At 37.5% G+C, this 25,627-nt stretch overlaps 1 protein-coding gene across 2 annotated transcripts in view; it reads right to left on the bottom strand.

Annotated features, from left to right (window-relative positions):
- Positions 1-25,627, bottom strand: part of PPARA (peroxisome proliferator activated receptor alpha) — a 41,249-nt gene that overhangs the window by 8,653 nt on the left and 6,969 nt on the right. For both annotated transcript variants that reach the window (XM_074901778.1, XM_074901779.1), the window contains exons 4-7: positions 8,515-8,759; positions 5,756-5,916; positions 4,330-4,468; positions 1,600-1,802 (exon numbers count right to left, since the gene is read on the bottom strand). In XM_074901778.1, the coding sequence (XP_074757879.1) occupies positions 1,600-1,802; positions 4,330-4,468; positions 5,756-5,916; positions 8,515-8,722 (711 nt within the window). In that variant the 5' untranslated portion in view covers positions 8,723-8,759. The remainder of the gene's footprint in view (positions 1-1,599; positions 1,803-4,329; positions 4,469-5,755; positions 5,917-8,514; positions 8,760-25,627) is intronic.

The raw sequence follows: 25,627 nt of genomic DNA, 5'->3' as shown, positions 1-25,627 counted from the left end.
GTCATCATGAAAAATGATAGTTCATTCTGAAATAAACGATAGTGGTGCCAAGGATTAGGATTCATTAAAATCAACTGTTAACGCACTGTTCAGAAACAGGTGGGTTATTAATTACCAACAACAAACCCCTCTTTTTAAAAATTTATTTTTCTGTTAAAAAGTCAAAAGAAAATATTTGTTTTCCCATGGAATGGTGAAAGAGCTTAGAAACCCTCCTTCTCCCTGCATATTGAAGAATGAGCAAAGCAGCCTGTTTATAGTATACTGGGTCTGATTCCTCATTAATTTTTTCTTGTAAAGCCACTATTACTAGTCTAGCCACTATTAGCTAGTCAATTGGATGACTATAATCATAGAGCATTGATCGCATATATGCGAATACAAAAATTAAGATGCAGTCAGCTAGAATCCCCTCATGTATGATATATATTGTAATTTATCATTCTGACGTGTGGTAAGAAGCTGGAAAAGGACTTCATGCAGATACCTGCTTGGTAAGGTGTTAAAGCATGGTATTTACTGTAAGCTTATGTCAGCTTGTACTCCCAAAAGAGTTTAAGCCTGTGCTTAATTTTGAGGATCTCTTTAATCCAATGAAAAAGACTGGGATTACCCCTATGTCTCTCTTTTAAAGCAGAAGCCTGTGTGCTTGGCTAGACTAGACTATAATATGCCAAATTCTATAATTTAAAAGACACCTTGCTTACAATTTTTGCAACACTCATGCCCACAGTTACATGGTTTTTATTATGGCATATGTAAAACCTCTTCCCCGCAAATTTTTAAGTTAAAATTGTTGGTAAAATAAGATACTTCTACATATAACTAACATAAATCACACCAAACTTTTAAGCAATATGCATAAAGTGAAACAAGTCAGCCCTTACAGTGGTTATGCAATCTCACGTGCTACAAAACAAAAAGCAGTTGATAGCATTAGGTAGACCTTGGCTAAATTATCCTGAAAGGAAAATAACCTCTGCAGCATATTGTCTTCACAACTTTGCTTGCTTCTCCCTTTCAAAGTAACCATACAGTAAAGATCATGAAGGCTGGGTGAGGAAATGGCCAGAACTGTAAAGAAAGAATCACAAACTCAAGTTTTCTTTCCCCTTCAGCCATTGATATTGTTGCAATTAAAACAGAAGTCATACAGAGCTCCTGTACACCCTAAAAAATAATGGTATTTATCCTGGCATTTGTGGCAGAAAAACAGTGTAATTTTTTTTTTTCCACTGTCATAACAGGAAATTAATTTAGATCCATTTCCCCCACCCATACCAAGAGGCATTCACGCTCAGCTGTCACCTTTTTTTTTTATTAAGAACTAATTTTCTTTCCTTTTATGCATCTACTATAATGTAAAATTATGGGCTCCCATTTACAAGTTAATCACCTGATTTTCCTACATCTTCCTATTATTCTTAATAGTGGCTAAAAGCAACCATATTTACTCCAGGTATTTTTTATTTGCGTATTTCACGTCTGTATTAGCATGATATTTATTTTCTAAAAGATTTGCTTAAGAGTTTAACAAATCATTATAAACACCTTATGTACTTGCCAGCTTTACTTTCAAGTTACAGCAAAAGTACTTACTGGATTGTTATTAGTTTTCCCTGCAAGGATGATTCTGGCTTTAACCTTGTTCATATTGAAGTTTTTCAGGTAAGCATCATGAATTCTTTTGGCAAGTGATTTAAGATCTGCCATTTCTGAATCTTCTACATAATTTTCACCTGTTAGAATTTCTGCTTTCAACTTGGCCTTCTCAGACCTTGGCATTCGTCCAAAACGTATTGCTGATGGGAAGACATAATTGTAAAACAAACGTAAGTTATATAAAAATCTGTGCCTTTGACTGTTGCTGATTAGAGCAGTAAGACTTTCTGTCTAGAAAAACTGAGGTAGATGTAGTATCTTTATTATGATAAATTAATGAGGGGAAAAAAAAAATAATAAATCTCATCCTTTCCAACATAGCCAGTGATTAATTATCAAGACAATATGCTAAACTGAAGGTAATCAGATGTTTCAAAACACAGACTGGTATCTGCAATGAGCCAGAACGCAGGCCTTTTCCCATCTACATTACCTAAGCAGTTGTATTTTGTTTTCTTCTTCTTGTGTTCTACAAGTCCCAACATAAAACTCAAAAGTCCACTTTGGGCATTCGAAAAAATACCAAACCTGAGCAAACTTCTGTCAGGAGCTTGGCAGAGAGCATGCACGCCGGCTGAAGAGCTGTCTGGGGAGTTACTGCACCGGGAATGCTGCAACGGCCTCAAGCTCGTTGGTGATTCTGAACCTACTGGGGCGTCTGGTTCTTTATGCACAGAACGTGCAGTTCAACATATCTGCGCTGTCTAGTGAGAACAAACCACACCAGAAACCCAGATTGATGCTCAGTCAACAAAAGCTCCCCCTAGACCCAGCATTTCATGCTTCTTTTTTCAAGGGATTAGCTTTTCGAGACCTTAGAGGATGAGAAAAGAGTTTGAGCATCCAGTCTAGTCATTGGGATTTTCTTTTGAGAGGCAGGAGATGCGAGTTTGAAACACCCCTGGGTGCAGAGGTCTTCCAATTTTTAGGCAAGTGGTCTGGACATTTAGCAACAAAACAGGTGTGTCCACATCCTTCTTGTTTTCAGTTTCAAACTAAATCAGCTCCATTTTAAAAGGGGCTGATGGTGTGCGAGGTTTTGAGATGGCTGAGAGCTCTTCCTCCATTTCAGCATCTAACCACCAGGAGGACAGAACCTCACTGCTTGGACTGAGCAATTCAGAGCGTGTGCAGAATTAGCCCTTCAACACGCCCAAGGAATTTTCTCATGTCATAAGAAGGTGTCTCATGGCAAAGAGGTGACTCTAGGCATGATCTGAAATACAGTTTTGGACTTAAATGGAAGCCTGATATGGAAGGCCTGTTCAGAATCTGGCCATGGGTCTACTGGAAAAGTGGAAGATCTGTTCTAAACCTTCCAGTTTTAAGGTCATGGCTGTAAATCTAGTTCTAACTCTTTTCCTGAGAAGTACTGCCTGCAAGTTAGCAGCCATATCCTTCCCCTGACGGGTTTGCTGCAGTAAAACTCCTACTAATCCCTTCATCTGGAGCACAGGTACCCACAGCGTTTTAGTAGGACAAAACAGCTTCAACTGAATGTTTGTTCCTGACAACCAGCACAGCTCTCTGCTCAACCCCTGCCCCCGAGATGTGACTTTGTTGGCTGGCACACTCTTCCAGTCTGCTGCTTCAGGAAGGTTATCATTAGTCCTGCAGAGACCACCAACCCTCTCCCCAAAGGGCCTTAATCTCAGTCAAGGCTCACCACAAGAGACCCAAGACTTCCCCAGAACCAGAAAGTCAACTGTCCCAATGTCTCTTGCTAGGACTCTAGCCTACAATGTCATAGACAGCTTCCCCAACCACATCCCCACCCCAGCTATCTTGACTGCATAGTTTCCTTAGGAAGTTCATCTCCTAACCCATAGCTCTTCACCTAGACCACTATTCTCACCTACTTTTCACCTACTCCTAAACTGCACCCACTCCCAAGTTCAGCCTTGACACTATCAGACCTACACAGGGCAAGGAAACTACTGTCATCTGGCCAACCAAGATGTGTTTTCTCGTGGCTTGGCCTCTCCCTCTTTACCAAAGTTGCTTGACAAGCTACATACTGTGCATAAAACTGCCTTGTGAGTTGAAATTGGCCTGTAAGCCACAGCTTTACCAACCTTATCTTAAATCATTAACACAAACAATTTTTAAACTGGGTATCTAAACACTCTGAATTTTTACCATACCATTTAAGAAACCCATCAGATTCCTGTTCCATAGTCAGCACAGATCCTCCCCCTCCCCCACACTCCCTGAACCATCTGCCCAAGAGCTGTTGCACTGTAACCTGAAAAATAACGGAGTCTGATTTTCTACAGGTTTCTATCCTACATCATCCCCTCCTACAATGAGCCAGTTGTTCCTCTCCTACTCCTCTACAATGCCCTTGATCAGAATTCTTCCAGTATTGAAATTTGTTTCGATGGGAGTAATGGTGCCAAAGTTCTGGGTGAAGAAAGCAACTAAATGAACATTCATATGGACAAACAGACGTCCAGCACAATTGTGTAAAGCTCACAAGAGTACATTTGGCAGCTGATGTCAATTACATTAACTACTCATTAGGGAAACTGGTGTCCCCTGCCATGATCTATACTGTAAAAATCTTGGCTTCAGCTCATATGTGTAAATAAAAAACACTCTCCAAGTGCCTGCTTCCAGAAGCAGACTCTGGGTAGGAACAAACAAATTAAGGGCACTCTTACCTACCATTATGTGACATTCCAACTGAAAGGCACTTTTGAAAACGACAGTATTGGCACTTATTACGATTTTTTTTCTGAATTTTGCAGTTGCGATCACATTTATCATAGACGAGTTTTAAACGGATTGTTCTTCTAAAAAATCCCTAGAAAAAGTTGGAGAAGAGAATATGTAATGTTAAAGAATGTTGAGCACTAAACTTCAATCATACAGGTACTTTTTTTTTTTCTTTTATTGTTTATTGATGTCACTAGCAAAACAATATGCAAAGTATAACCTGTCCAGAGGGAGGAATCTGTGCGGTGAAGTGGTGTGTATGGAGGCGTGTATAAAATGGCAGACAGGAAAGGAGGGAGCAGCTCTCAGCCCTCTTCCCTGGGAGAAGATCAAGAGCCCAGAGTACCCGAGCAGGCTTGTCCTTGAGAGTTAAACAATTCCAGCTCACATCCTGCTTTTGTACGCATTCTCTCAGCATCCCCTGTCAGAAATAACCTTCATCTTTCATATGTGTAAGTCACACAAACACAGAAAAACCTCTAACTTAACAGATCTTACCGTGACGTCTTGATAATGCAACGTAAGTTTAGTCTCGTACTACAAAAATCACAGGGTTAGCAAATTTAGAGACATGGCAACGTTTTGCTTCATGTGACGTAACAACACATTGTTAAGACTGTGGGACACAACTGACAGTGAACTGGCTCCCCGTCTCATAATAGATATTCTATCATTATTCTGTAAGATTTATATTCAAGTTACATATTCTGACATTGCACACGAAAGAAAAATGTAAACATACACAATTATTCCTCTTACCTTACATTATAATTTAGAAAAAAATATGGAAAACTAAAACATTAGAAGGAAAAAGAAAAGAATCTTATCATTCATAGGCCATATCATCCCAAAAATTACACATCAGTGTTAACATAATTTGCCCCAGAGACATGCACTGGCTCCCAGAACTACAAGAGGTACAAAACTAAGTGATTCAGGCAGAATGTGGTGGAAATGAGAAATTCAGGATTTGTTACTGTTATAATGGAAATGTAGCAAACTCACATGCTTCTCACAGCCATACTCCTAACACAAATAAAACACTAGTGGAGCAAGTAGGCTTTGACTTTTAGTCACAGTTTAGTGTTTTGAGTTGTTTTAGTGTTTAACTAACTATATCCACAAAAGCAGCATTAAAATTATCATTGTGAATTGCCCCTGCTTGATGAAGGTCTGGTATTGAGTTATGGTATCTGGTTATGGGATCTGAAGAATTTCTTTCAGAAAAAAGATCACAGATATGTTTATTATTTAAATAATTGTAATGGCTAGAATTATAGTAATTAAACATTTATGTAACAAATGTTTATCTTCATATAACCCTGTAAATAAAGCAACATGATGTAGGTTCTTAAAAAGAAAATTACGACTGTACCTTACAACCTTCACAAGCATGTACTCCGTAATGGTAGCCTGAGGCTTTATCCCCACAAATTCTACATTCAATGTTTAATGCTCCACTGGGTGATTCATCTATGCTACCTGGAGCTGTGGCAAAATTAATGGATGAAGGACTGGATGCTGGTGAAAGGGTGTCTAAAAGAAAAAGGAACACTTCATAAATACTATACTATCAAGATTGATACCATTTCTATACTAAATCCACACAAAAATGAGCTTATTCTAAAAAATAACCATGAGTTAATAATAGTCATTAAGTAATAATTTGGCCACAAGTGTTTGAAAAATAATTAATATTTATAACAACAGTACAAACACACACAACATACAGGGTGTACCCTGCTCATTTTGATGAAACAGACAATGTCAACAAACAAAAAGCCTTACCAAAGTAACCCTGGTAACAAGAACAGGAGGGTGATAATGGCTCTTGAGGATTCAATAAATATGCACCACAAAATAAGAGAAAAAAACCCAAGCTCTTTTTGGGGGGTTTCCCAAGTTTCATTTTTTACTTTGATTTTTTCAAATGTTTCTCAATTGGATGTAAACATGAAGCTTTCTTATCCCACAACTTAAAATTACAAAGTACTGAATTAATACTTCTTTTAAATCAAGGAAGTTTTCTTAACCATAAAAACGCCCATATACCACCTTCACAAACAACAAATTTGAAACCGAAAAGCAGTATTCAACGTGTACTTACTGCTCAAGACTAATAGTAGAAAATATAAAAATAAAATAAACCCAATACAATGGAATAGAATCCCTCATGACTTCGAGTTTGTATCACACTATCTGTTCAGCCTGGCACGTGCTCTTTCCAGAAAGGTTACTAACGGCTCATCTTGCTGTTACACCTTCCATCTCTTGTGCTGTAGTGTTGAGCATCAGATCTATTGCTATGGCATGACAAGAGATATATTCCCAGCTCATGCTGAGTTACACTTAAGATACACTTAAAGTCCCCTTGACTTTTGAAGGGCTACTCGTAGTTGTAAATGATGAGGCCCTACAAAGCAGTTACACAACTTCTCTAAGGAATTTTCTCCAGTAAAAGCATGCTCCTGTACATCACTAGAAAGGCAAAACAGCTACTAAAAGGAAGGTAAATCTGCTTCTAAAATAATCCAGCAACAGAAGCCTTGCTCAGATATTCTACCTTTTAATTATAATGGGAAAAGCATTTCTGAATTGTTGTACAATGGAATAAACTCTCCAGACCTTTTACTACTAGATGAACATGTTACAAAACTAACATATTCCAACCGTCATTATTTCAATTAATATTTCCACCTTATTTGAGGAAAATATTTTCTGAGGCCAGAATTTCTTTTATCTTCCATCTTGCAACTTGCACCACGAGACTTTAGCAAATTAATGGGTGTGTTATTTTAACAGAATGATTAAGAAACACTCATGAATGTAGGTCAGCAAGTATGTTAGAAAAAAACCTTGGCATCAAGCTCAGTCTGCAATGCCAGCACTGCCAAGCCCACAGGCATCAAAGTCATCAGGAGCTGCCTAAAACCCAGGATTTTTTTTTTTTTTAAAAAAAAAGTGTGATTCTCATTTCTTTCTACTTGCTTTGTGGAATTTGAGCCTTAAAAGTTTACATTTTCTATCTTCTCTAACAGCAAAACTAGAACGAACACTGAATACTCAAATTAGAAGGTGACAGTAGAAGCTATTGTAGGACTTGTACACACATACACACAAATATTAATTAAAAAAAAAAATCACATCTCAGAGTGCTATGTTATAAACCTAGCACATAACTACTTCTCCTGTAGAAGGCACCTCTCTATGTGAAGGTCAGCAACTAAAAGGGACCCAAATCCTATTTCTACAAACATTCCTTTGGGCAATAGTGCCAAGAGGCAGGTCTCCCTTCAAAAGTCACACTCTTCACTTCAACCCCTTTAGCACAGAGGCACACCTCAGTTGTACTAGTGCAGTTTTTGTAAGGAAAAGTAGTGATCAAAGCCTGGGAATCAATTTAATGTGAGAAAACTCCCAAAACCAAAACATCATGTAAACCAACCAGAAAGGTAATCATAAACTCCTTAAAATCGTTCTACTGCTAAAAGATTTGTAAAACTACAGTTTCAAAAGGAATACCTCACAGACATGACTGCAGTGTCCCGTACCGCTTCAATGATTTCCATTTTGATCTCTCAAAGCAAGCTTCTCACAAAGACCTTTTCACTAAAGACTATGTAATGTATTAGCACTCAGCCTGTTACTTTAACACCAGGGTAGAAGCTGCTCTTGAGGGGAGAAAACAGCACGTTCAAAACATCAGTGCACTAAAATATACTGGGATTCTAGGTGAGCTTTTAAGAGTTTGTTTATAAATTCTTGGCAAACACTTCACAATACTTTTCAAGTATATGTGATTTGAAAAATCTTTAAAAAAGGGGGCAATTCCTTTAGTCTTCCTATATGCTACAATACACAGTAACTTCTTTGCTAGTAATAGTGATTTTTAAGAGTTATTTTGAAAAAGGTCTTGATATTAAGGATAATTTAAACCAGTGTTACAGTAATTTTTCAGTGACATTTGTCTGATTAACTTTAGCCTTAAATATTTTAAGACCATGCTATAATCAGTTTATATATTTTTAAGTGACACTTAGTCATAAACAACAATTATTGCATTAAAATAGTTTTTGATTTCTATCACTACGTATTTATAAAAGAAAGTTTTAGGGGCAACCAAAACCCTCTTACCTGTTATAACCGATCCATCAGATCCTGGACCATTTCCCAGTGACTGGAACTCTGTTAAACTTAAAGCTCCAGAGCTATCATCACCTAGAGACTGAGAGATGTCTTGAATGTTCTCCATATCTTGTAGGAACTCTCCAGATAACGGGCTGCCTATATCATCCTCCTCCAAGGGAGTGAGGGGATACAGCTGGTTTTCAGTGTCCACCATTTTGATTGAGTAGAGCAGTCACTTAAACTTCTTTACACTGGTGAAAGAATAATTTTTTTAAAAAAATCCTGTGGTTAAAACAGCAAAAACTTTTTTTTTTTTAATATTTGAATCAGTTACAGCATACCAAATACATGAATTCTAATCCAATCGTGAAATATTATACAACATTTTGTTGATCCAGAAGCTTTATGCAGCATGAATTATCAACAGAGAAAAAAAAAAAATCCCCAAATACTTCAATATGAATTAAAGTTATGACAAGATCAATATGTAGATTATTGTTTTCTCTCCTTTGCTGATAAAATTTACATACTGTGTATAGCAGGCATTATGCAATTCCCACCAGAATTTATAGAAAAATAACAAATATCAATATGCATACATATTATGTTTGAGCAGTCTTTGCTCACCTTATCTAACAGCTTTTAGATATGTTGATTTGGTCCTCGGTTCTCATCTTTTAAAAATTTGTTCGATAGGTCTTTTATACACTGCAGAGAACAAAATACTGTCTCATCCTAAATCATTGTAGAAATGGACCAAACTAATACTTTTTGACCTACTTTGGTCAAAGAACACCTTCAGCATGACTGCTACAGCATATACAATCCAATATAATTCCTAGAGTTATTTTTATGTCCTACAGTGAAGTAAGTTTTTTAAGTTGCCTTCAAAACTAGCCACCAGGGTCATCAACTTTGAGTAGCAGCACAGCTTCCTAAGAAAACGTCACAAATTTTAATTCTTCTATTGACTTGTTGGGGAAGGAATTAGTAAACGTACTGCTGAATGTTACTACTGCTGCATGGATATACTTCTGCCAAAAGAAACTCATCTTTTACACCAAGGACCTGATACTCGTGTTATACTCAGTATGGGTACAAACACCTACTGCTGCAGAGTCTCGTCCACACAATGAATATGCAGGGGCAGAGTTAGAGAAGCTCTGGCTCTTACTCTGGTTACTGCTCAACGTTGGCTTTTGCAAAGAACACGTGTTCACTGCAGTTTATTGTGAAGCTTGAAACTGCCAGTAACTGGCTATATGGAGATATACAAATGCTGATTTTACAATAAAAGTGCTATGTTATGATTAAAAAAACCCCAAACTCTTCCTTGATGTTATTTCAAGTTTCAAATAACAACTAGTTTGATTCCTATAACACTAAATATTTTGTATTAATAAATCATTTTCTTTGATAACGTGTGACAGATTCATCCCATGAAAATCAGGCATTTATTCTGTAGAAAAAAAACAACAAACCAACCTATTTTTTGTCTATGTAACTGACCAAAAGAGTACAGTTAAAAGTAACGCAAAGTTCTGACTACTGCTTTACATCCTAATGACAAAAGACAGCTATCACTTGTATTCAGTTATATTAAAAAAAAACCTTCAAAATATTTCGAAGCGAGTCATCCACAATCAAGCCTCTTATACCCAGGCTGATGGCAAGCCTGCCTTCAATTGTATTTGCATAACTTTACCAAGTATTACACAGACGGAACTGAAGGCAGAATGAGCTACTCAAGACATCTACAAGTTATGCTTGTAACAACCTTCAGTGCATACACAGTTTTAAAATTATTTTTCAGGTTTACTTTCTGCTTTCATGAAAAACCACTGGTGCATATATATCACTCCTACAGCATTTTCCAATGTTTTCATTACATGACTGTAAGGCAAAACAATTTAAAAAAAAAAATACATCTGTATTACATAAGGCTTTCTATTCCACAATTTGCATCCTTCCAGCCAGTCAAGGTTATTTAAAGTATATACATTAGACTTGGCAAAACTTGCCTTTGATTTTCAGAGTACCCAAACTGTGATACCAAGTGGCTCTAGTGGTACATCCTACATACCCATTATTCAGTTTTAGACAAGTGAACAGACATAAAAATATTAACCCCTTAAAATATTCAATATTATTATGGGAAGATTGAAATTGGAGTGAAATCATTAACTCTGATTAGAACAAACCAATATGTTTTATATATCCCTGGGCAATTTATTACTGCTCCGTGTATCCTTGTGCCTGTTTTTGAAAGAAACTATGTTGAGGCTAAAAAAAAAAAGGGTTTACTCAAACAGTGTCTAGTTAGATACTCTTTCCTGCAATTTATGAAAATAAATGCCAGTATTTAGCCTGTGATACATTTTTTCCAACCCAAACACCACTGTGGAGCAAAGATACAGATTTTTTTTTTTTTTTCCCCTAGCCTACTATATACCTGGAAGAATAGAACTTCTTCAAGGAGTAGAAGACACAAACACACAGGAAAATCCAGAGCTTTTACTCATTTTACTTAGTTCACAGGCTAAAATGGGGTTCTTTGTGAAAGTAAGCACTGAAGATTTGAGGATCTGTCCAGCATAACTGAGATGGTAAAGTTTTCAGAAGGTTCATTGTATTTTGACTATTAAACCCATGCCAAACACAACAGTCAGTTCTGAAGGCTGAAGACTGAAAGGAATCACAAATTATAAGAATTCTATCGCTAAACATCTGATGTTATAAACCAAATGAGATAGAATTCCACTGTCCCTTCTTCAGTAAGAAAAGAAACAGATTCTGTCACTATTACAAACTTGCCATCATACTACAAGGACCCTTAGCAAAGATCTATTTGCCCTATTTCTTCAGAACAGGATAATTTTAACTAGAAAAGGAAAAAAAATGGTTTACATCACATGGTGTAGAGCAAACAGGAGTATCTAGGAGACTAAGAATGTGAATTTATCCACAATTTCTAACACCAATTACAGACAACAGGTACGTTACTGTAGATTTTACTTGGACGTGTCACATTGCTAATCTGTCACTATGCACAGCTTGGCTGTATTTAAAAATAACTATCAAATTAAGTTATCCAATTTAATACATTAAATACTCATTAGCACATTGTGCCAGATTGCCAGCACCGTAATAAAATATTTATAAGCAATATAGGAGTTTTCATGTACATCTCAACTTCTTTCTGAAGGGATCAGTTGGAAGACTGCTGCAGCTTTTAAGAGCATCCAAGCAATACTGATCGTGATGCTTAATTATTTCACAGTGTAACAGAACGTTATATTGGAAAACTGAAACTAACTTCTGTCCCATAGAGGATTGAAGCGTAACTGCTATCCATTTCAGTCCCTACACAATTTCCATAATCTGACACTATTTAGTAAAATAAATCCCAATTGTCACTTCCTTTTAAAGCTCAACAGTTGTCCTGTCTCCAAGAACCACCTTCATTTCTCTTCTAAATCCTACCCGCTTGGATTCTGACAAAATATTAAGATACATCTGCATTTGATACTCAGAAGCCTGTCAGCAGGCATAAAATAGAAATTAAAATGATTGTAACATACATGACCATAGTTACTGAAGAAAAGAAATCATCAGAAATTATATGAATGAGTACTCTAAATAAAAGACTACTTAAAAAAAATAATTACCCCAATGCTTTAGGAATGTATGGTCACACACCAAAGGAAAACAGCACAGATTATTGTAGATCATCTGACAAAGATTTTATTGCGGAACCATCTGCAAGTGTTCAGAAGAACACTTCCAGTATCATGAGGACTCAAGATGCAGAGGAATCCTGCAGATGCAGAGTGCCTTACAGAACAGTCCTTTCACAAAGTATGAAAGACAAAGAATCAACCACAAACGTTTCTGGGTAACATCATCTGTTATTCTCTGCCAATACTTTCAATCTTGAATCTCTGTACAATTTCTCTGTTGAGGCAGCATGAAGCAGCTCGGTAACACTTGGAACTAACTGCTGTTAGTTATCTAACAGAGCCCAAAACGTTACATTATGCACCCGATATCCCTGATACAACTGGAAGATAATATGCTCCAGTTGAGAAATGAGAATTCCCTTTTATGTATTTTATTTCTGAAATATCCCTGTGACATGGCTGTTTTGTGGTGAGGGAAAAGACTAAAGGAAATCTTGACGTACATCGTTTTTGTAATGATATTTGAGAATAACAACTGTTTTCCAGCAATCCAAAGGAGATTTCCAAATCTGCCTCCCTAAAGAGCCGTCAACAAAAAAAAAAAAAGAAAGAAAGGAAAGCAATGGCAAAGTCTATGATTAGCATTGCTCCTCCAGCGTGCCCTTCATGAAGTTCTCCCAAGGTAAAAAGAGTTGTTCACAGCACAGAAACATTATATTCCCCTGCAGAAATCTTGCACGAGTACTCTGCCCCAGGATACCTGGGGAGGTTCCAGGAGGTGCTAGACTCCTTGTACCCAACGTTACTTCAAGTTCCCTACTGAACCACGTGCAACTCTCCAAGTACAACTTCATCCAGCAGAACCTTTAAAAGATTAAGTGAACACTGAAGTCTACCTTGAAATAAAATAGGCATTGTTTGACAGGAAAGCAAAGGCTTGATAGCTGAACTCTGGACGTGGCAACAGCTCTCTCAGCAGCGTGCCTGCTACTGCCTGAATTAAACCATACTTTTCCACATTTACAGTAAACATTTAAAATTCATCCATCTTTTTAGCTGAATTTGAGAACGACCTAACAGCTAGGGAAACATAAATGAAGTGCTTATTGTTTTAACTATTAAATTACATACCCTTTTGTACTTTCAAACGCTCCTAGCAAATTACAGCTGCTTAAACATTATGGCTCGTGTCATTGATTAACTAGCTACCTTAACAAACATAGCCATTACATAACCCTTCCTGCACGCTGTCAAAATATACTAATATTTTCATTACTGGAAAAGTTATAATTTTTTTATAAGCACAGAAAAATGTCTAGTATTCATGTAATAAACTGTTTGCCTTCTGTCTTCTCTGCCTTTTGTGCATGTTTACACATGCATATGCTTTCATTGGCAGGTTTCACTTAATATCCATTGATCCTTGCTTGTATGAAAATCAAGCTTCCAAAATAAAAAGGGTAATGAGGATTAAGTTCATTTAAGTAATATTCACAGAGAGTATTTCGCTTTACAAAAAGAAGCTGTGCATGTTACAACAGTAGATGTGGTAGCTGCAGCATGATGATTCCAAGCGGCTGTGTAAGTCAAAATTTCTTCTTATCCTTAAGACTTCAGAAAAATTTTGTGCCACAAAGACACTGGCAGAGGATTTTCACAGTTCTCTGTACAATATTTTAGTCTCTGTACCCCCTTTCCTACACCCACAAAGCACACTGAAAACAAGAGAGTATGACATTGAAAAATAAGAACACAATTTCATGTCATTATGGTTTTAAGGATAAACAGGTTTTACTCGTGCTCTCTCACAGCCTGTTCTCTCTGAAATTAGTCCTCTTTTCCCACCACCACACTGCAAACACCCAACGAGTAACTTACCTACAAACCTGAAACAAGTTCTAAAGAAATCGCAGTCAGAACAAAGAAACAAACCTAATCATGCAGCGATCAGCTATTGGCTTCATTTTTGAAAAGGGATGGTGGGAGACTAAACCCCCGGCTCTTCCACACTTAATACCTGTCACAGTAGGGATAATCCCTGTAAGGAAACAGGTCTGTGAGATGCAAAGGTCCCCGAGAAGCAGTACCAAAGTCTGGATTTACTGTATAAACAAATTGATCGTGTAAAGGGCTTGCTTGCAAACATCAAGGTTAAAGTTGAAACAATCATTACCTCCAGGTCACTCTGAGAATGTTGTGGCTGAACACAGCACATTTGAAAATACCGAGTGCAGATGCTTTTAGAAAAGTTAGGTGAATAGGAAAAGCTTGAAATATTTAATCTACAGGATATTTCCAATATCCCGATTCAACACAGAAAAACCAACTGAAAATAAAAATAATTGAAAATAAGATTTGGCACCTAAAAATATGAAATCCAGTCTCTTATCTGGGAAAGGATGCATCCTGTCACATTTGATTCAGTTTTCATACTTGGTAACCTTATTTTATATTTTACAAACTATTAAGAATTTAAGACAAAGGGAATTTGCTGCGCATGAGATGAAAAATTTTCACGAGCCATCTCTTCACCAAGATTGCCAGCTGCACCCCCACAAAAAAACCCTCAACTTTGTATTTTTCCCCGTCTGCACAGTTATACTCCAAGACCTTATGCAACTTATAACCATCCTTTAAAACAAATGAAAATTCACATACCCTAATTATTTAAAAAATAAGAAAATTGCGAAGTTAAGCTCTTAGAAGTGAGATAATGAAAAATTCTATACAACTTTGATTACGCGATCTTATTTTTTTATCCACTATGGTGGAATTTACATATATAGTGCACAATGTTCTTCTTTCCCCAGATCACTCCCTTTATAACTGGGCAGTGCATTAAAACAGAAGTGGAACTACACAGCCTGTAAAACAACCTGGTCTGTATTAGTCTGCAGCAGGAAAAGAGCTGTTAATTTATTGGTGGACCAAAAAGGAATAACATTCTTTGCCTAAGCAAAAAGAGAGAAAAGACAATCCTCATTCTCTGAGCTGTAAGTACTTGCAGAGCTGGAGGAACACTGCAGAGTTTCTTAAACAATACAGCCACAGAGGCAAGTCTCTTGGCTTCAGAAAGTGGGGACCATGATGGTTTTAGCTTTCCTCACCTGAACACACTTCTCTAATTGCATCAGAAGATTCAGTGATAACACACTTCCACATCTCACGAGAAAAGAGTTGATAAAGACTTGAAACCCTGCAAATATCTGCTGATAGATATTAAAAGTGGTAAAAACAATATGGGAATTTTTTTTTTTTTATTACTCAGCCAAACCCAAGCAGAACTTACTGAGCCAGGCAGCAGCATTTCTTTGGTCCTAGGATTTTCTGTCCCATTGGATTTTAAAAGATTTCAAAAAGAGAAAGGAAAGCCAAGATTTTCTTACGGAAAAGAAATAATTTTTATCAACTTTTCCATACAAGTAATTAGCCAACACCATAAGCAAGTACTTTTAAAGATGGGACTAAACCAGATGAATTTCCATGCTGTACACCTAAGTCTGAAGTAAGATGATGTGCACAAGAGCAGGTCAGGCACAAACAGAACCGTGTGAGCAACTGTGTACGTTACACTAAGCAGACATATTCCTCAACTAGATGTACTCTTGTCAGACCATCAGGAGCACATATGATTCTTCTATCCTGCAGCACCAGCTCCTATTAGCCCACCATGAGTCAAAGAAAATGTAACGATAAGGCCAACGTGGCTTATTTAGGCAAACTGTTGAGATTTTAAAGTTAAGCTTATTTTGTGGCGGATGAAACACAGATGTTTTCCAGCTATGTAGAAAGGTATAATGATGTTGTCAGAAACTCTTGTATTATGAAATATATATAGAATTTAGCATGTAAGTTCCCACTAGTTTAACAAAACCCTCCGTTCTTAGAATGTCACTGTTTTGTTAGTTGCTATTTTTACTTTGAAAAAAAATAAGGACGGGACTAAATAAAATTATAAAATATCATTTACAAGCCAGTGTTACAAATCCACACTTCTCCTGGTGCAAACCACTTTCAAAGTAAGAACCTATGTGAGGAGATACTAACATAAGCAACACCTGTCATGTGGCAAGAAGAGTATTTACCATCAGTAAAACAGAACATCAGGGTACAAATTCTGTAGAGAAAACATGGGTTGTCAAAGAGGAGGTAGCCACAGTAAACATGAAGATTCCTTACAGATTGCTAAAGCGCAGAAGAGCCATAATGCAGAATCTGCATTAATAGAAATTTAAGGCTCTAGGTTTAACATTTATGCCCCTCCCAAGCAAAAATCTAAAGCCTCAATCTGTAAAAACATCTTAAAAGCCGTCTAAAAAAATCTTGCAAAGGCAAGACATACAAAGTCATCTTGGATTGCTAGACAAAATGCTACCATATCTCCTTCTGAAAGAGAACTCTGACTTGCTAATAATTGCAGCATATACAAAAACACAGTTAAAAATTGAGTATTTGCACCAATCTCACCACCTACAAAGACCAAATACCACAAGTTACTTACTGAAATGACTGCTTAACAGTCATTGAAATGACTGCTCAGCTATGAAAGTTTGGGCAAACCCTGCACAGAAAAAAAAAAAAAACAAAAACCAAACAGTAAAAGACAGCAAAGAAAAGCAACTAATCAGCCAAGGAAGGGGGGGTGGGAAGCACCGTCTGAAAAAAATACAGAGAACAATGACATAATCACTAACAGTCACTATTCAACTACTTTGCAGTTACTAAGCCCGCTTCAATCCCTGTTGGCATCTCCCTGTAGCTTCTTTCCAAGATTTAGTGGCACAGGGTAGAAGCTACATCATGGGTCCTGCCTCTCTGGAGTCTCATTGCCTAGAATACATTGATGAAAGATAAATGTCTCTGAACAGGGCCACTCATCCCTCTTTTAAATGCAACATTTCTGCTTTAAAACCATTCAGCTGCTTTCTAGACCTTTGTGATTACATATTCACTATTTCCTCCAATGTTTGCTTTCAATTGTGGAACACATTTACACATAAAAAATTGTTTGTTTTGCCAAGATTACTGTTCGAGAACTAACTAATAACAGGACAGCAACAAAACTATTCAGGATGTAATTAAACTATTTATCCCAAATATCATACCCTCTCACACAACAGATGCTATTACTAATGGAGAAAAAAGTTACAAAGCAGAAATTAATTTTCAGCAAACAGACATAAGAGGGGTATTCATCTCACCTTATGTCAAGCTTACATGTCTGGGTTGAGCAGGACTCCACAGACTTTCCAGAGCCATGACTGATCTTTGAGGCCACGATTACAAATTAAAAAGCGGTACTTTTCGATCAGATCACTCCCCTAATCCAGTTCACTGCAAAGTTTTACAAATATTTGTGCTGGTTCAACGGAGGGAGCAGAAATAAGCGGTTGAGGAGAGGGATACATGTGCTACAGGGCCAACAAATACATGTGTATGCGCAGCCTGAATCCCCTCTGAAAAACCCAATGATTTTACAAGCTGGACCTGTAAACCAGGCCCTTGCATTGCCTGAAGTAAAGCAGCCACGTCCCCTAAATCCCTGATGAGAGCTGAAAACTGCTCTACAGATCAGACAGCATCTCTCTTAAATTAAGTGGTATATTTTGACAGGGCCATGGAACTGTCATATAGGCTTGGGAGATCATACACATCCCACTGTTATTCATCATCCTTCCAGCAGTAAAACTCCCACAGAAATCCAGTAAATGGAAGATACAGACATTCACTCTGAGTTGAAACAATATACTCCAATAAATAAAATAATCATTCCAGTGCTGGAAACTCAAACTGAGCGTAGAATCTAGCTCGAAGAAAGACTTCAGCTGCTTGGAAAGAATCCTAACATCAAATGGCTTTCTAATGGGTAATTTTAAATTCAACAAGCCTCTCAAGAACTTGGTAACCAGGAACTCTGCTGAGAACACTTTACATTTACACACATGACTTTTACACTGACTTTACATTAGACCAGAAAACATATTTCATCACATTTGAACCACAACATTAGACTAGTTAACCTTCAGCAGACAAAGCTCAACTTCAGATGTAGAGAAATACCACAGTTTAGGTTATCAGTGCAACGAGATCTGAAGCCCATCTTTAAATTAGCCACCGCTAACCCCTCTAACAACAGGAGCCAGAATTGACTTCATCAGCAATGGGACATAAAGGTTTTGCAACCTTTGCCTTCAGGCTCCAGAGACAAGACTCACAGGTCTAACACCTCAGGTTTACATTTATCTGAAGCAACGCTTGTTCTCTTCCTCAGAAATGAACATCAGATGCATCAAATGTGACCTCACCCAAACGCGCAGCAACGTCCTGCTGATAAAACAAAAATCAATTTTTCCTACCTCATTTCTGTAAAGAGTGGAGATTGGGTTGTTGCTTGAACCAACGTCAAGCTCATATAGATTGAAGTGTGCACAGAATACCAATATGACATTGAGATTTTTTTTTTGGTTTGCTTTTTTCTCTCCTCTAAATGTGAATTTCGCTATCCAAAAAGTGAACACTTCTGGGATTTCCGTAATTGGGAACAGGAAGACCCGCATTTCTTTCTGGTGCAAGCTGAACTCAAGCTCAAGTCAGAAGTACCTATATGTCAGAGTGAAGCTTTCAGATCCCTCTTTTAAATCTATGTCTGCTGAATCCTTTAAATTCTTGCAAGAGCTGACCAATCAGGACTTCAGTACCAGTCAATAGTAATATTAGTTAACAAACTACAAAATAATAGGATTATTGGTAACCTCTAACGTTCTCCTTCACTGTTTTCTTCAAAAAGTGCTTTTGGGTGGGGGTCTTCGCTGAGTTTTTTTGAGGTTTTGGATTGTTTGGGGTTTTTTTGAACTACGTTATAATCCAGTCTGATGTCTAGATGGTTCCTGACTCTAAACCAAGCAAACACTCTCAAAGACTTAAATGGAAAACTCCGTGTTAAAGTCTTTAGTTTTGCTTCAACTTTTACTGTCAAGATGCCTAGAAATCCAAAAAAACTGGCAACTTGTCATTTTTTTTCTTCTCTATTTATCCTGACTCTGTTTCCACTTTTATAGTAAATAATGAGCTCTGACACATGGTTCAGAATTGACTACAAGCTTAATCTATAGAATAAGCATACTTTTAACACGACAATCAAAAAATCAGCCTCAACAACAGTATGAGGAAGGTTTATTCAATTTATTACATCAGTTATTAATGCATGTAAAGCAAATTTCAGACTGGAGTTAATACCCAGTATTTCTGAGGCATGACCAATAAAACAAGTATATTTTATTAACAAGAGATTCAAAAGAATAATGGGATTTTTTTTTTTTCTGCAAGAAACTAAGCCATGGCAACATCCTAGTAACCACTATGTTATAGAGAACTCTGTGTTCTCTGATATGTGCTCTCTTTCAAATTCAAAAACAGGTCCAAAAGCACTACTTACAGCTCACCACAGTTTTCAGTAACCCCACTTCACTGTTATATATACCTTCATGCTTGCAACACCCTCTGCCTTTTTCTTTCCCTCTCTCCAAAAGAAAATCCAGGTTTTGCTCTTTATCCAATGCGTCTCAATGTCAGTATCTCTTCAAGTCGCTGTTATTCCACTCAAATTATTCCATACTTGAGCAAGATTCAAATGACTACACGTTAATCACGGCAGTCATAGAAATTTGTGCTTCAAACTTTACGGATTCTAAATCATGACAACACTTGTAGGTAGCGAAGCTAAAAGAATATAGCATTTAGCACACAATGCTTTTTGTGTTTGCCAAACTTTTACATGTGAAGACCTCAACTACTGAGAAACCGAGCTCTGATGCATCATTTAAGAGGCTGTTGTCTTTGCATGTACATTAAAAGCTAGGACTTGATTTATGATTGATATTTGAACCAATGCAAGGTCACATTCGGGCAAACATGACATTTATGTGTTTGCTATCTGATCCAAGACCCAAGGTCACGTTCACACAAATGTGTCATCTGAGTATTTGTTGTATTTTTATTACCATGTTAATGAACTCAAAGCTCTCTTACTTTCCCCATGTGTCCCAAAATTCCTTACCCAGTTATTTGGAAGTCATTCTTTTTTTTCTTTTTTTAAAGTTCTGCAACACTGTACAAATGTCTGACAAGCTAATTACATAAGCCAAGATTTTGAAGTGATTAACAGACAGATTAGGGATATCCTGACTTCAGAAATTGGTGCTCAGATTAGGGCTAAATCTGTTTGCATGGTATGCCCAGAATTAAAGAGAATTTCAAAACCAAAAATCCCACAAAAACTATGTTTTATGAACTGCATGCACACATGAGATGTCCATTTTTTTTTTCCCCTAAACATAATATGTAAAAATAAGTTTGAGTGGTGAAGTCAAAGTCGATTCCAATGTGTACAGCATTTACAAACAGCCTACACATCTGTCCTAACATGCTACTCACTGGAAACTAGATCCTCAAGACTGAATTGGAATGTTGCAATTGTTTCCTTACACATGTGACCACAGCATCTCAGATTATGCAAAGTGACTTCTCAACAATTTTCCAACTAGACCCTGGTATTCTCCAGGGACTTCATTTGTTGAAGGATAAAGATATCTGAGGGTAAAAGGCAAATACAGATTGCATTTTAGTGTGATGACTAAACGATTATCTCCAATAGAATCAATTCTTGAAGTAAATAAAATGTAAGGCCCTTGCTAAGTCTCCTGCAGAGTACATTTTCACTACACGTGGTAAAACTAAGTTTCAGAGGGCATCAATTAAAGACATCTGTGCAACTAAAATCATCAATTAAAATTATAATCTAATATGTACGGAGGGCGTGCCAGGCAAAATTTTTGGCCATTTTCCATTAAACATATTGACTGTGCTATTACATAAGCCTCTATAACTCCGAAGTTTTACCTGCTCACGTGCTTGTTAAAAACAAAAAACCTCCAAAAATTGACCCCAGCACAATGTCCATGACTGTTCTGTCCAGAAAGACATTACAACTTCTACAAGCAAAGCTGTCTAGTAACTCTCACTAACAAATGTGAGATTTTAGACATACTGTATTTATGGAAAAAAACCATAACGCTATTGCCAGTAACTTAGAGAGTCAAGCAAAGACTTTCTAAAACTCTGATAATATTTCAATACATTTTTAGGGATCATGTATATGCATGGATACCTTAAAATGTGTTCTTATAAACTAGAACATAAGAATCCCTTTTGGTTTATATCCACAGACATTTATGTGTGATAGCAATTGCTATATATTATCAGTAATTCCTTATTGGCAGGACTGGTAGTAACACACTCTTTAGAACTTACAATCCTTGCTGTGTTATAAATAAAAATACCCGCCTTAAGTGTACATGTATAGTGAAATGAAGGATATGAAATAGTTAACTAATCTTTTGTTCTATATTTATTATTGCTGTATGATTTCAGCCTTGCTTACTCTTTGACAGAAGGGGAAAGGAATGTTCCTGTGACATAAATACTTCAACTGAATACAACCTAATTCAAAGCCACATGTTATATATAATAATATATTATTATTCTGCCACATAATCTAGTATTTTATGGATACCAAGTAGTTTTGAGTTTGTTGACTGGTAATGAAACTTTTGAAGTTGTACATAATTTTGTGAGTTTAAACAACATGACAAAAGCTTGAGAGCATCAAGTTGTGGCAGTACACAAATTCGAAATGTGGAATCTGTATTGGTTTTTACTATTACCAGCATTAAAACACCGGGAAAAGGGTGACTTTGGGGAGAAGAAATAAAAAAGCTTTAACTTCTATTGATTTGCTCCCAAAGGCGTAAATTTTTCATACCGTTGTCACCCCACATTACCCTACCACGTCTCCCTGCTCTTTCCCCTTCTCACTACAGTTCCCCCTCCCCACACAGCGTCCCTGAACTACTGACTATGCAAACAGCAAACATGCTGTAGCTGGTTCAGAGCTACATGTTGCAACCAGCTTGCTAGTGCTCCTCCGCTGATTGGCAATCGACAGGCCAAACAGAACAGATAATTGTTGAATTTCATATTGCATCATTCCCTCAGTACAGTCAATAGTGTGTTTTCCTTTCTTCCAGTTACCAACTTTCATAAAAATCACAGAACTTTAATGCCTTTGCAACCACCACTCCTCTGTCAAATTTGACAAGACTTGCAGGTTCCAAGTTACTGGGTGGAGAGAGAACAGCAGACCACACTGCATATACCTGACTTTCTTAGGTAACTAGAGACAAAAAAAAAAAAAGAAAAAAAAAAAAAAAGAGAGAGATGAGAAAACAATCTTGAAAACAGTTTTCAGTATAGGAGTGTTGAAGCCAAACTCTCTTCCAAGACAGATCTGGACTTTTGCCCCGGTTTCAGGATTTGCATTGTATTTACTAAGGTTTGTAGAACACACAAACAGTACAATGGGTACCCAAAGTTATGTCAGCACTTTGAGTATTCCACAGTTTCCCAGGGTCCCTCACTTTGACTCCTAATTGCATACTTTATTAAGAAAAAGATAATTGGCTGTCCTTGAAATAATGGTTAAATATTCACTTTGGCTGAGGATTTCTGACCTGTGGGCGAAAAAATACTAGTTCTTACAGACATCTTAATGGCAACATTCTTCCTGAATAAAGAGCTATTGTTTTGGAACCATACTTTTAATCTAAAAAGAGAGAAAAGTACTCTTAAATGACTTAATGCAAAAAGTTGAAGGATGGTTTGCACTTTTTAGCATATTGATTTAAGATTGGGAAAAGCTTCACTTGAATCTTACCTGCCCTTCAGGCATAAACTAAACCTTGCAATCCCCCTTTGTTAGAACACCTAGTCAGACACAACTTCTCCACCTGGCAAACTCCCAGATTTTGCCACCCCGATCTCATGACACAGGTCCTTCTCAAAACAATCAGAATTTAAAAAAACCCCACAACTTTTCATCTGGATCTGGTACTACAATAGCTCCCCTCCTTATGCTCAGCATTCCTTTAAAAGGAACATGAAGCTTCTTAGTTTTCTCTTTTCATTTACAGCTTAAACTTCCACATTTCTGCTTCGTCTCCTTGTTTTGGCTTGGGACAAAAGTCCAGTTACTTTGGTATCTGATGCTGCAACTTTTGCTTCGAAGATCAACCACAAAAACCATCTTTCTGCTTCATGTATACCTCCTTTTCAGTCTCCAGCACTCTCCCCATCCCTAAATCTCAGGTTTCAGCTTTGGCTTTACCCTGGCACACTCAGCTTCGATACTCTTTCAGCTGTCTTACCCCTCTCTTTCATAAGCCATGTCAAGCCACCCTCAAATCACCTCCTTCATCCCCTTGGGTCCTCTAGTCTCCTATCTCCACTCCTCTAGTATCTGCACAGCTGCACTCTTCTCACCATCTGCAACCCCTTGCATGATTCATCACCAAACATAACAGACCATGATTATTCACTATTTGAAAAGCTACAGTGGAATTTACATCTGTTTCTGGAAGAGATTCAAGAAGCCTGAATTCGCCTTCTTAGCAGAGAACACCACCACTGTGTATTTTCGGTGGGTTTATTTCACTGATAAACTTTATTCCCTTGCACAGACATAATAACAAGACATATTTGATAACCTGAAGTCAGCTTAACAGGATTTATATCCTATAAAAGAGAATAATCCTCAGACAAGGTATTACAGATTTAGGCCCCTTCTGCTTGCAAGTGTCTTTTTGAAAATCAACTGAGTAATCCCAGTGGGCTAGTTTCCATACTCTTCTACCAGGAGACAAAAATCTAATGTCTTCTATAAACAGGACATGGAGTTGCACAGTTTACTTATTCTTCAGTGTACTACAATTTTACTCATGACTTCAAAGTATTTTTACAGGCTCTTGTTGCTCAGTGTCGTGGTTTAAACTCAGCCGGCAGCCAAACACCACGCAGCTGCTCGCCCACCCTCTCCCACCCCTGGGGAATAGGGAAAAGGGTGGGAAGGATAAGGAGACTCGTAGGTTGAGATAAATTTAATAATGGAAATAAAATAAAAATAATAATAGTAACAATAGAAAATACAAACAGGTAATGCACAACGTGATTGCTCACCACCCGCTGAGCGGTGCCCAGCCCATTCCCAGCTAGTGATCCCAAAGAGAATCCTGAAACCACCGTCCCAAAAACCTGAATGGAACTTCCTGAACAACCTTTATCTATACACTGAGCGTGACGTTAGATGATATGGAATATTCCACCGGCCAATTTGGGTCCATTGTTTTGGCTCTGCTCTCCCCCAGCTTCTTGCGTACCTGCGCACTAGCAGGGCAGGAGAAGCTGAGAAGTCCTTGACTTCTTAGCAACAACTGCAAACATCAGTACGTTATCAACATTCTTCTCGTATCAAATCCCATGCTGAATCCAAAACACAGCACTACTGTAGCTACTAAGAAGGAAGGGAAAAAAACCCCCAACAATTAGCTCTATCCCAGCTGAAACGAGGACACTCAGCTATTACATTTAAATAAATAAGTAAATAAAAACTTCTAAAAATAAACTAACTTTGATTTAATGACATGCCACAACTCAGTGTGCCCAGAGTGGAACGTGAAACAAAATTCTTTCCCTTTTTCCTGTTGTTGGGCTTTTTGTTAAGAAAAAGGCTTGCAGTTTTGCCCGGGTAATTTAGGAATTCCTACCTTAAAAAACTTTTCTTTGTGATCAATGTTTCACACAAAACCAAAGTTTACACTGAATTAGTGTTGCTGACAGGAGTCTTGGCAACAGGTATGAATGCCATTAATCTACATTTTTTGGCAAATGGACATCAAGTACTTGTACTTCCAAGCTACTGACACGTCAGATAGAGGATATACTTGGGACACATGACTTCACAGTTCTAAATCAGGTCACTTGCTGCACTATAGAGATCACAAGCCTCACAGTCCTGCACGATCCAAAAATGTCAAAATATAACCAATTATTTTCCTGGCATCTAAGCTCTCTGCTCATCCTTCTTACGACATGAAGGGTGACTACTTAACAGTTTAACAGCCCTGTATTAACAGCAGTATCACCACTGCTGCCTGCCTGCCACCCTGCTCCTCTTCCCCACTTCTTTTAGCTAAAGAAGCACCTTCACTGACAGAAAAAAGAAAAACAACAGTTCAATGAAACAGCCAGGATAAGAAAACCTGTTTAAAAAAAAAAAATCATATAGGTACTTTCATCTACTAGTTTTATTTACTTTGTAAGGCATTTCAGTTGACTGAATCAGCCTTTGAAAAAACAGTTACGAGGACACAGCCCTTGCAGCCCCCTGCGGAGCCAAACTGAAGCTGCTGGTTGCAAAATAAAGTTACGTTAACGGTACAGTTAGACAAGCCAGCTTAAGTAATGGAATAGCTCCCTGACATCAAAGGGGTATCCCTTCCGTAGCTCCCTGACATTGTCAGCCCTGCACCTTCTCTCTCCCTTCTTCA

This window comes from Athene noctua, chromosome 3, assembly GCF_965140245.1.
Source record: "Athene noctua chromosome 3, bAthNoc1.hap1.1, whole genome shotgun sequence".
NCBI classification, from domain to species: Eukaryota; Metazoa; Chordata; class Aves; order Strigiformes; family Strigidae; genus Athene; species Athene noctua.
This window is presented reverse-complemented; position numbering and strand designations above follow the sequence as displayed.